This window comes from Lissotriton helveticus, chromosome 12 (assembly GCF_964261635.1).
Source record: "Lissotriton helveticus chromosome 12, aLisHel1.1, whole genome shotgun sequence".
Taxonomy (NCBI): domain Eukaryota; kingdom Metazoa; phylum Chordata; class Amphibia; order Caudata; family Salamandridae; genus Lissotriton; species Lissotriton helveticus.
In genome coordinates this window covers 780,632,350-780,645,545 of record NC_136073.1, presented here as the reverse complement: position 1 = coordinate 780,645,545, position 13,196 = coordinate 780,632,350, and the positions used below count along the sequence as shown (strand labels likewise).

The window sequence follows — 13,196 nt, the reverse complement described above, 5'->3', positions numbered from 1 at the left end:
CCATTTAAATATTCCAATATTGGGGCTTCATCAAGGTTAGAGCCGTATATTGTACAGAGGGTAAATATAACCCCTCCTGTCCTACATTCCACAATGGCCCAAAATCAGCCCAATGTGGATACACCACATGGGGCTGAACCACCCGAAGCTCTCTGGAGACCCTCTGCCTTTTATTATGATTATTTAACCCGCACACATTCAGTGTGCATATTCGAAGGCCTAAATTTGCCATAAATTCAAGGTTGCCATACCTACAGGCCTATACGCAAACCTTTTAACCCTCTGTACTTTTATTTGCTGCTATGAATCTTCCTTTTTCTTTTTCTTTTACTTTTACCCCCAACCCTCCTCCTTACCCTCTCCACCACCCTCACCCCCAACACCACCCCAACAGCACACCCCACAGCCCCACTACCTCGAGGCTTTAGGACTGTTAGTCCTAGCGGTGACATGCTCCCTACACCCAAAAGTCCCTCCCACACCCGTGAAGTCCCCCAACAATTGAACCTAACAAAAAATCATTAACCTACAGATCAATAGGCCACAGACAGTATGCATACTCATTCTCTTCCCCCATGACATAACCTGTTGCAACAGCTGGGGGGTATACAACTTGATAAACAAGAGTTATGCAAATAATTAGGCATAAGAGCACAAAAGGAAGCTGCAAATTTGATAATAATTCTATAAGCCTAATCCCTCCTTATCCTTCTTTGAGGGTTTGCAGAAACTCTTTCGTCAAAATTTCAGAGGTGAAAAACCTAGTATTCCCTTTATGGATGATTTTAAGTTTGGCTGGTTGTAGTAAGAAAGCTTGGGCCCCCTTAGTTTGAAATGGTAGAATAAGATGAGGTAATTGCCAGTGTTTCTCTACCGTCTGATGGCCGTAATCTGGCCTAACAAAAAATTCAACCCCCTTGCCAACTCTTTTCCTATCGAGACGGGCAAGATCGGAAACTGCTTCTCGTGCCAAAAAGTTGTTAAATTAAATCAGTATGGCCCTTGGTTTAGCCACTTCTGCCGACTGACCTGGCCGGGCCCGGACAGAAAAGGGAAAACGGTGAGCCCTCTGAATCCTCTGTCTGCCAGTCCCATTGAGTTCATTCTGGAAACGCCTCAGTAAACAATTCAATAATAAATTTACGAGGGTCCTGTCCTTCAACCCCCTCAGGAATTTGGAAGACTCGCAGATTGTTCCGCCGAGCTCTGTTCTCCAAATCAATAAGTTTCCATAGCATCATTTTTTGTGAAGCTAGTTTATCCTCCAAATACAAAATACAGGCTTCTGCCTTGGTAATTCTTGCAGTAAACTCTGAGCAAGTCTTGGCGATACGCGTACTGAATTTTGTAATTTACGACAGACATTCTGTGTCCTTTGGCTTTCTAATCACGTTTCCTCCCTGTGAGTAAACACTGTTCGATATATAAGACTCAAGGATACCTCTTCTGATGACTCTAGTGTTCTACGCACCACAGAGGGGTCAGATTTATCCGGGGTTCTAACCTTTGACTTTTGCATCGGTAAAGAGGAATTGGCAAAGTAGCAAGACTCCTCTGTCAAAGCCCTTTTCTTCCGCATTGTCTGGGGGCTTCCCTCCGATGAATCCCTTTCCGTATCCTCAGGGGGTGTAGTACTATGCTCACTCAGTTCATCCCAATGTTGAGCCATATGCGTTTTCCCATTTCTCATCATCTCCTCACTGGATATATCCGAATGTTCTGATAATGACAAGAACTTATCCACAAGATCCACCAACTCCGCCTCCTTCGTTAGTGAATCTAGACTGTGTGACTCTGTCCCATTAAGAGCCCCAGCCAAGCCAACCGAGCCATTTTCGCTTCTAACCACAATGTTATTATCATTACAAAGCTTCTGTGGTACAACTGGTTCAGTATCTTGGCAACCCAGTTCCAGGGGTTCACCCCACTGTTGTTCACTCCTGCAGGATTGCGCCCATCCTTTTTACCAGCGCCATTAGCCAGATCCATATTGCTGCCAAATATTAAATTGTCCACGGCAACAGCGTCATACAGAGAAATCTGCTGAGCACCTGAACTCTCCTTCATGATGACCGGGGGAACCAACAACAGCTTCAACACCCAATGTTCCTAGGAGCTTGTCTGTTTGGGGATTCGGAACACCCTGGATCCCCGTTTTCCCACTCTTCCCACCTTTGCCTTGTGAGAACATTTGCGGGATAGTGCATTTTGCGGGACTGACCATGCCCGTAGAGTTACCACGGGCACAGCTCTCGCCTTTATTTGTTTTACCATTGAGATTAGAGGCTTTCTTACGGCTCAGCGGCTCCGCGGTTTTTCCTACCGTTCCGGAGACAATTCCAACGGCTGCCACTGTAGCAGCAGCGGTAGCACCATCAGCCAGGGCCTGGGCTTTCCCTCTAGCTCCTTTAGGCGGCATTATCGGTGTTTTGCGATATCCTGCTCTCGACTCTCCAGTAGTTTTGCCTGCAACAGTTGCTGCTTCTCGGCTCGGCGTCTACGCCCGGCCCCTTGCGGCTACAATGTATCCAAGTCGGATTTTGCTGAGATAACCTGAACATGCCAATAGTACCAGGACTGAGCTTCGCACACCTCGGTAAGTGCTCAGACCCACTTTCACCCTCTCGTCCTCTCACTATCCACAGCACATCTTCTTCACGGGTGTAGGAGGACAGGGCTACCATCTCACACGACTGAGCTGGCGGCCGCCATATTGCCTCTGTCAAATGATATTCTATATGTAATATTCTGATATATAGTTCTGTTGATTTCTACATTCCCACCCACTGTAAAACTAAGACAGTGTTCTCGTTATAAGAGCTGCTATTTTTCTTGTAACTCCCATGATATCCCCAATCCAACAAAATCCCTTCTATTTCCTTTGGGTAACTGATTAGACTTTTTCATGTCAGTAATATCTTGTTTTGTTTTGTGCCCCATTGCCTCTCCCATGCACTACTTCTGCCAGGCTCTCTACTCACATCCATTGTGGCGACAAATTGATCATCCTGTGCAAAATTTTTCAGATACTTTGAGAGAGCCATCTGTATAACCCTGTTAACCATTCAATCGCAACACTGCTAGTTTCCATACCAGCTGCAGACCATCATGGAACTATCTGGAATACCAAAGTTCTGACTGAATGATCAGAAGTAATTCTGCTTTGCCCTGAAGGTTCTGAGGTTTTCCAAGACTGAATGAACGATCACCATCTGTCGGTGAGAACCTGTTGCTTACCGAGTCCGTCAAGATGCTATCCAGAGTGTCAGCAGTCACCAACATGTTGCTCATTGTCACCTCCCTTTGAGTGATGGTAGTATACATACAATGTACAATGGCTAGTTCCTGCTGGAGTGTTAACTGGAAGAAAAAGTAAATTTCATACATGTGATTAACAGAGTCAATCAGGAACTTATTCACAAACTGCAACATACTGCAAAATGCTTATCCCAAAACCTTTGTCTGAAGACCTCTGCCTCCACCTCTCTTATCTTTACTACGAGATCTTTGCCCTACACATACAACTATAATTTTGTACTACCCGTGGGAGGGATGGGAGTGAGTGGCTGGAAAACAGGTAATAGTTATTACTAAATGGGAGAGCTTTAGGTAAAGGTAGATTGGGTATATATATTCATTAAAAACCAAAGGTTATAGGGAGGTTACAGTTAGGTTCAGATTTTCCACACTCAAAACCATTGAAATTCAGCAGTTATAGCTAGAGTTATCTCAAGTAACTATAACTTGTGCCTAAGGTAATTATAACTCAACCAAGCCATGAACTGTTATCTCATCAACGATTTGACAGCAAAAGTTGCACTGATATTATCAATAATATCAGAGAAGATGTCACGAGTGAAGTAAAATGTGAGGTGCATGGTGACCTTGCGAGTTATAGTTGCCTTAGGGCACAAGGTATAGTTATTCCCCATTAGTAACAGTGCCGGGCCATTGGGAACGGGGTCCCTAGGGCTTGAATCAGCCCGGGGAGGGGGTCTGCGTGCCCCCTCACCCTTCTTACCTTTATCTGTACCCCAGAAGATGGAGTCCGAGGCTGAAAACGGTAAGGGGCCTATGTGCTGCCCTCTCAATATTTTATAAAGCTGGGCCCCGGGAAATGGGGACATCAGGGTTGGCTCATCCTTGGGAAGTGGGCCACGTACACCTCTGACCTATATGCATATACAAAAATTAATGTGCCCTTAAGTAATACAACTGGTGCTATGTAAAGCGCTTTGATACCCGATTCGGGTCAAGTTCGCGCTATATAAAATTCTGTTAAAAAAAAAAAAACATGGGACCTTACCCGCCCAGGGAATTAAAGAAAACAAGCACAGGAGACTGTACTTGTTTATTTTTTTTTGATTTGGCCACAGATTCTCTGAGGCATCCGTCTGCACAATGAATTCTTTCTGGAAGTCAGGAGTGGCCAGCACCGGAGCTGTGCACATCGCGCGCTTCAGTGTTTCAAATGCCTCCTGGCAAGCAGCCGTCCAGCAGCCCCGCAAGACCATCCGTCTTGCGGGGCTGCTTCTTGGACTTTAGCTCAGTCAAGGGGGCTACGATGGTACCATATCCCTTGACGAACCTGCGGTAGTATCCTGTGAGGCCGAGGAAAGCTCGGACCTCAGTTTGGGTTTTGGCGGGCTCCCAGGCCATGATGGTCTCAATTTTGGCCTGGAGGGGTTGCACCTTACCCCCGCCCACCAGGTGTCCCAGGTACACGACAGATCCCTGTCTAATCTGGCACTTGCTAGCCTTGATGGTGAGGCCAGCACGTTGCAGAGCCTGCAGCACCTCCTGGAGATGCTGCAGGCAGATGGTCTTCCCAGGTGCTACTGTAGACAGCTATGTCATCCAGGTACGCCGCTGAGAAGGACTCCAGGCCAGACACCACCTGGTTCACCAACCGCTGGAAGGTGGCCGGAGCATTCTTGAGCCCGAAGGGCATCACTCTGAATTGGAAGTGACCCTCGGGGGTGGAGAATGCTGTCTTCTCCTTCGCTCCATCGGCCATGGCAATCTGCCAGTACCCTGATGTCAAGTCGATGGTGCTGAGGTACTTGGCTGCTCCCAGCCGGTCAATCAGCTCATCCGCCCATGGGATCGGGTGAGCATCTGTCTTGGTGACAGAGTTCAATCCCCGATAGTCCACACAGAACCGAAGTTCTGGTGTGGTGCCCAGTGGGGCCGCTTTCGGCACCAACACGACCGGACTAGCCCACGGGCTGCTGGAGGGTTCGATCACCCCCAGCTCCAGCATTTTGGCCACCTCACCCTGGATGCTGTTCTTCACTTTCTCGGACAGCCAGTAAGACTTGGTTTTTACTGGCGAACTGTCCCCTGTGTCCACATCATGGGTACACACATGTGTAATTCCAGGTTTGAGGGAGAACAACGAGGCGTGCTGCGCCAATACCTGGTGGCAGTCCCTCTGTTGCTCTGGGGTCAAGGATGGGGAGAGGACAACTCCCTCCACTTAACCATCCTTCTCCTGGGCCGCCAGAAGGTCAGGAAGAGGCTCACTCTCCTCCTCCTCGCTCCCATCCGTTACCATGAGGAGAGCATGCTCTGATCGCTCATGGTGAGGCTTCAGGCGGTTGACGTGGAGCACCCGATGGGGCTGACGGGGGGTCTTCAAATCCACGACGTAGGTGGTCTGGCCTCGACGCTCAACAATCTCGTACAGACCAGTCCACCGGTCCTGGAGGGCACTAAGCTCCCCAGGCTCCATGACCCACACCTTCTGTCCAGCGTCCAACTCCACCGTCCGAGTGTTGCGGTCATACCACTCCTTCATGATGGCTTGGCTAGCCTCCAAGTTGTCTGATGCTTCCTTCCACAGCTTGGCCATCTGGCTGCCGAATGCCAACATGTAGCTGACGACATCACGGGGAAGCTTCTTCGAAGTCTTCTCCCACCCCTCCTTAACAGGGCTGAGGGGCCCCCAAACGGGATGGCCATAGAGCAGTTCGAAGGGGCTGAACCCGACTCCCTTCTGTGGTACCTCGCGGTATGAAAACAGCAGGCAAGGGAGGAGGATGTCCCATTTCCACCTCAATTCCTCTGGCAGGCTCCCAATCATACCCTTCAAGGTCTTGTTGAAGCACTCTACGAGCCCGTTAGTCTGGGGGTGGTAAGTAGTGGAGAACCGATAGGTCACTCCGCACTCCTTCCACATGGCCTGCATGTAGGCCGACATGAAGTTTGTGCCCCTGTCTGACACCACGACCTTGGGGAATCCCACTCTGGTAAATATCCCCATCAGGGCCAGCGCCACCACAGGTGCAGTGATGGTCCTCAGAGGAATAGCCTCTGGGTACCGAGTGGCGTGGTCCACTAACACCAAGATGAACCGGTGTCCCGCAGAGGTCGGAGGGTCTAACGGCCCAACGATGTCGATACCGGCCCGCTCAAAAGGGGTCCCGACCACCGGGAGCGGTTCCAAAGGGGCCTTCACTTTGGTCCCCGTCTTGCCACTTGCCTGGCAAGTCTTGCAGGTCTTGTAGTAGGTGTCAGAGGCAACTCTCACCCTGGGCCAATAAAAATGTGGGACTAGCCTCGCAAAGGTCTTGTCCTGGCCCAGGTGTCCAGCTAAAGGAATCTCATGCGCCAATTCCAATAAGAAGGCCCGGTAGCATTGGGGGACTACTAAGGCCCTCGAGGATCCATGCACCGGAACCTTAGGCTCACTGTAAAGGAGGCCATTCTCCCAGTACACGTGAAAACTGCCGGTCTCCTGATGAATCGCTTGGGCTTCGGCCTGTCTCCGCATGCCTTCAAGCGTGGGGCACTCCTTTTGCGCCCGACAGAATTCCTCCCGGGTAGGCCCTCCTTCCACATGCCACTCGACAAGGGTCGGCTAGTCCCCCACGGGAACAACATCCACCTCCACGGACTCCGGGGGTACCTCCACAGGCTCCCCATCCATCACACGGGGTGTGTTCTCCACTCCATTCTCCCCTTCAGGACCAGCATTGGGTTGGGCCATTGTCTCAGGCTCCAACCCGAGTTGAGTTTCTTGACGGGCAGCCATGGACCGCGTGACCACGCAAGTCCACTCTGGTAACCCCAGCATCTCAGTGTGGGCCTTAAACTCCACTTCCTTCCAGGCGGTATGTTCCAGGTCGTTTCCTAGCAGACAGTCCACAGGCAAGGCAGGGCTTATCGCAACTCTCAACGGGCCTTGAACTCCTCCCCACTCAAAGGGAACCTGAGACACGGGATAGTAGCTCAGACTGCCGTCAGCCAACACAGCCGGATGGAACACATCAGGTACTACTTGCTCAGGGGACACCAGCCGCCTCACTACGGTGGTCATGCTGGCACCTGTGTCCCTCAGAGCGTCCACCTCCTCCCCATTGACCTTCACCCTCTGCTGGTACTTAGCAGTATTCCATGGTAAGGGCGTCACTGGGACTATCTCTCTATCCCCAAGTGAAACCAGGGTCAGGCCTGTCTACTCCCCCTCCCTATCTAGGGGCAGCTCTATCCCAAGCGCTACACTAGCCACCCCAGGACTCTTGCCACCTGTGGGGGCTGGTGGTCATTTGCGACACTGGGCATCTCCCTTGTAGTGTCCAACCTCCCCACATTCATAGCACCGGACAACTTTTGGCTGCTGACTCTTGACAAGGTAAGTGGGCTTTGGGGAACTGGACTGAGGTGGGGCACCTACTCCTCTCCCAAACTGTCTAGTTTGTGGGCCTTGTGAGAACTCCTTCTTTTTATCTCCCCCTCTTTCTTCTGGGGCCGCCCTGTCCGCCTTTCAGGCCATCTCCCCCGGGGGCCTTGTGTGACACCCGGGTGCTGACCCAAGTATCCGCCTCCTCCGCAAGCTCACGGGGATCAGTCAGCTTGCGGTCCACCAGATGTTGGCACAGCTCCGGAAAACATTTATCCAAGAGGTGCTCTCTCAAAAAAAGATTGTACAGGCCCTCATAATCATGCACCTCGCTGCCACGCACCCAACAATCCAGAGCCTTACGGGCATAGTCAAAGAAATCCACCCAATTCTGAGTGGACAGCTTATGGCTGCCACTGAACTTTTGGCGATACCTTTCAGGATTGAGGCCGAACTTTTTAATGAGCGCCTCCTTCATGGGGGAATACCTGAACTGGTCTGCCTTATCCAAGTACAGGAGGGTGTCCCTGATGTTGGGAGGTATATAACGATACAGGCCACCTCCCCAGTGTTTCTCAGGCACCCATGGGCGGTCAAGGCCACTTCATACGCCCCCAACCACCTAGCAATGTCATCGCCCTGTGTGTAGCTCGCGATCACCTCCTTGGGTAACCAAAATCTGGGCTCCTGTTGAACCCCTTGTACGCTGCCACCATTGGGACTTCCTGGCGCACCCAATTGCAATGCTCGCGGCTCAATTTCTTTAAGCTGGAGCTTGTGCGCCAACTTCCTTTTTTCCATAGCTAACTTTTTTTCCTCCAAAGCAAGCTTCTTATCTTCCCTTTCTCTTTCCCTCTCGTGCTCTAGTTTGGCAAGCTCCCACTTCAATCGCCTCTCCTCCCTCCTGTCCTCATACTCCTGCGATGACGCGCTCCCCCCAGATACACTACTCCCTGCCCCGGAACGTCTTCCTGGCAACACATTGTCGGACATATCAATGTTGAGCAGGCCTGGGTCTTCTGGAGTGCCCGCCTCCCATTGCGTGACCTGTCCCTCCTGCTCCCCATCCCCTCTCTTCTCTGGGTGGGCCCTTAACCATGCCCTCAAGGCGGTACGGAGTTCTTCCTTTGCGGCTCACCGCCCAACCGGCACCCCCATCCCCTGACAAAATTCCCTAAGCTGCACCACTGTGTACTCCTCCAGATCACCTAGCTGGAACTCCATTTTGCCAGGTGGGGACCCAGATAAAATCAAGGAAAGATATTAGGACGTGGGTACAATACTGGGTCAACACAGGTCTCTACACACTCTACAGGCTAGACAGTGGGGGGGTTAATTGAGAAAGGTTGTAGGCACGATAGGTGTCCAGTCTAATTGCAGCGCACTCTGTCCCACTGGAGGGTGCTGTATAGTCACAGGTCCTGGATCCCACCGCTCGCCACCAAATGTAGGAACTGAGGTCACCAGTTCCCCTGGGGTAGCCTGGCATGAGCAGGTAGGCACCTGAAAGCTCAGGTGTTAAGTGACTACACAGCACACGCATCCACTGAGACAATAAGTGCAGGCAAGGACATAGACCCCACCAGTTACGTTTGATTCAAATTAATAAGCTTTTATATAAGATTAGAATCAGGGCAATCAAAAATTCACAGTAGCAATAACTTATTAGTTTCCCTTAAAAGCACATCTGTCTCATCACTCTGCAATAAATACTTAAATGAATAAATATTAAATATTAGATAACCGTGGGCTTGGCAACAACCTTGCTCCTAATCAGCACCTGCAAGGCAATCTTTATAAAGACATTCAAATAACATTGCATCAAGCATCAATAACCATTTCTTCATATAAGCAACCATCTCATTTAGTGACTAAAAGCATCCAGGAAACTTTGCCTTGGACAAGAGTAAACCGTCCATTAAGTAGGAGTAAAACATTTCATTCTGTATTAATGGACATCACAGTGAAGATTGGGCATCAGCTCATTAGGCGAGAGAACTGGGCATTCATTAAGGCACAGATGCCCCTGTATTCAGCAAAAGCACTTCCTTATACCACCATTACCCAAGCATCAGGGCCTACACCAGCTGGCATTTGTCTGGACCCCAGGCAGGGGTTAACCAATGTCTTGGCCCAGTTCAGAGGCCTGGCAGTCTCGCAAGAACTTCTCCCCCACCCAGAGTCATCTAAGGCGAACAGGGCCCAACCACGATGTTCCCCGGGGGAGGGGCGAATTCGGGGCCTTCTCCGGCCTTCCGCCCTCCTCCCCTGGGGGTTACCTTCTATCTTCGGCCCTCCGGGGCCCTTGCGGCGGGTCAACTGGTGTAGGAGGACTCGGGCTCCTTCGGGAGCTCTCCGGTGGTCTGGCACTGTGGGGGGCAGTCGCGAGGTGCAGCCGGGCTTCACGAGGCCCCGCGGGTGCAGCAAGCAGGAGAGGATCTCTCGCTCTCGTCGAGCGCTGCTGCGGGATCTGCCCCGGGTCCCAGGCCTACCGAGTCTCACTGGGCCCAGGACCAATCGTAGGAGACAGGGAGGAGGCGCGCCCGCAGCTGCCGGTTGCAGAGCAGCCTGCGGGGCGTGTAGGCCTCACGCTCGACAGCAGGAAGGGGTGGAGGGGGCGAGGCTGGTGACGCGGCAGGCATCCCCTCACCATGTGACAGGGGAGACAACGGCTTCGGGCCCGGAGCGGCCTTGTGAAATGTGGCGGTGGCCCTCTCCTGGTCCCGGGGGCCACCGAGGGGGTGATTAAGGCAGCACCGGCCAAGGGAGTGCCAGGCTGCGACGGTGAGTTCCGCAGTGCGCTCAGTCTTTCCAGCGCTGAGGGGGCAGTCTCAACTCTAGCGCTTTGTGACAGAAAGGGGCTCTGGCCTCACAGCGCTTCGTGAAATAAAGGGGCTCTGGCCTCACAGCGCTTCGTGACAGACAGGGGCTCTGGCCTCACAGCGCTTCCCAGTGGGGGCACAGTTGACGAGCGCTGGATAGATAATGCTGGCAAAATAGCCGTCGCAGCTATCAGGCAGGTCAGCGTTCTAGCGCTGAGGGGGGGGAAGAGCGCTTCTCAGGTGGCCCAAGTCACTTCAGGTTTAGGCTCGCAGTTCAGTCAGGGGGGGTTGGTGCAGAGAGGGGAGAGCGCTTGGCAGGCAGATCAGTACCTGGTTGATCCCCAAGATTCCTGATTAGCGCGGGAAATCTTCTTCTTGGCACGTGTTGGTTCTGACGCCCTTTGTTTGTAGTTCCTTGGTTTCTTGAGGGGGGGTTAGAGTTGAAGGCTTGACAGCAGGTCACTTCAGGTGGTCCCTGGGTTCCCCTCCCGCGGGCCAGATCAGTGGGCTAGTTCAGGGTTCCTCACTCTACTTGGAAGGCAGCACCTAAGCCCTGTCACTCCCAGTGCTAAATCTCCTGCGTGGGTCCCCCAGGTCAGTGATGCCCCAACTCTCTACTCTGCTCTGACTGGAAAGTTTCCCTCCCTTTCCTTATATAGCGACAGTTGGCAGTTGGCAGTGGCAGTTGGTGTCACCTCCCCTGTTCTAGAAGGTTCCAGGAGCTTCCCTCATTCTAGCTATGGGCAGGCTGGAAGGCTGGCATTGCTACATAGTTTAAGGGTTTCAGTCAGCTCCTGGCTACTAGAGTGCGCCTAAAAAGACCACGCTGCAGTAGCAGGGGTCAGTGGCAGCCATCTTAGGGGAAGAGAGCATCTGCACCTTAACATTGGGAAACAATGGGAAGGTGCCCAGAGACCTAAGGCCAACAAAAAGTAGGTGGGAAAAATGAGGTCAAGGCGAAAAAAATAGGGAAGACCACCCTAGGCCTGACAGGTCTAACATTAACCTTGAATCGTACCAACAGAAATCTATCCCTTTCATTAGATAGGAGTGAAAGGAAAGCTCCATACCCTGAACAGTTTTTAAAAATAAATGCCCCTATACAATGGGTTTCACAAGCTCTATGTGTTCATGTTGTAATAAGGGACTTTTGAGAAACAAGTCTCTCCCTCTTTTGAGTTCCAGGGGGTACGGGGACTAATAACTGCAGTATATGTTCACCCAACCCATGCTGGTAAAAGCTGCCTTCATATAAGCAATCCAAGGGAGGATTTGATGCATGTTGTCAAGGGTCAGACAATCAGACAAAATCAGTCTATTTATTTTGCAACCCTCCCCAGTCTATATCTTGATCCAGCACAGCAAGGGTCTGAGAGCAACAAGGTCACCAATGTATCTAAAACAAAGGGGCATATTACCAAGCACTAGCGATAATTATCGCTATTGCTTGGTTAGAGAGAAAATGTTACCGCTAAGCTGCGGCGATTTTTACCGCAGATAAACCTTGGTATTACCAAGGTTTATCGCAAATGCGATAAAAAACGTCCGCAATGCATGAATATCGCTGAAAAGTCAGCGATATTCATGCATTACCGAGCTAATGCTCTTAGCCATGTTATCCACCTCCCATTGGATAACATGGCTAAGAACTGCTCAGGGGCAGGTGTTAGCTTTTGGAGATATTCGCGTAAAGCGCGAATATCTCCAAAAGTTGGTAATAGGAGATAGCGATGTTAGCGACTGTTTCCAGTCGCTAACATCTTGGCACGCCCACTTTGCATGTCATTAGTGATAAATATCACTGACATGCAAAGTGGGGCCCAAGATGGTCGCTATCTCCTACTAGCTGTCGCTAACTGGTGTTAGCGACAGCTAGGTAATAGGGAGATAATTTTATCTCCGCTTTCTTGGCTTTTAAAGCCAAAAAAGCGGAGATAAACCCCCTTGATAATATGCCCCAAAGTTCCTGACGAACAAAAAAAGCTGGGGTACTTTGTGGACCCGCAGAATACACTTTAAAATGTATTTTCTGTGAGTTCAATTTTATCGACCGTCATGTAACCCCATACATCACTGTCATATAGCTCCTTGGAGATGCACTTGGACTTAAAATACTTAACTAGAGGGTCCAGTCACCATGAGGCCAACCTCTGTGCAACACTAGCTACAGTCCCCGTGGTCTTGACCAAATCACAAGTCTTACCCTCAACTAGGGGTTTAAAACTCATATTAGCATCAAATAGCACCAGCAGGTAAGAGAAAGCTGGGACCTTACCCAGGGTATGACTCCCCACCTTGAAGGTTTTGAAACTGGTGGAAATTCAGCGATGTTAAGAACTCTCTCCGCAAGTTGGGCTTTAAATATGATATGCTCTACCCTGCCTGTCTATGAGTTGAGGTCAATGGGAGGCCTCGCTCCTTGACAACCCAGCAGAGGCAAACGACTTTTGCAAACACTTTGCTTTCAAGTCCTCCTCTTCTAGACAGAACACACTACAAATTACTGGATCACCGACTCCTGCTCCTTAGTCCCCTTAGAGCTGATATGGCCTGCAGTATTTGGATTCTCCCTCAAAATAGGGACTACTTCTGCATAACACATGTGGACTGCCCCAGACAGTATGCTTTGCTAATCATTGCCTTCTTATTACTTTTTCCATACAAATGCTGTTTATATGTGGTTGATTCTTCCTTTCTGCTTCAGCTATTCCTCTAGGAACGGGCCACACCAAGCAAACACGTCAACTCTC

The 13,196-nt window shown here is 50.7% G+C and overlaps 1 protein-coding gene across 1 annotated transcript in view; it reads right to left on the bottom strand.

Annotated features, from left to right (window-relative positions):
* The window catches only part of LOC144798137 (uncharacterized), a 124,124-nt gene that overhangs the window by 15,454 nt on the left and 95,474 nt on the right, over positions 1 to 13,196 (bottom strand). Inside the window, exon 4 of the mRNA XM_078668890.1 lies at positions 3,238 to 3,360. Within this exon, the coding sequence (XP_078525016.1) occupies positions 3,238 to 3,360 (123 nt within the window). The remainder of the gene's footprint in view (positions 1 to 3,237; positions 3,361 to 13,196) is intronic.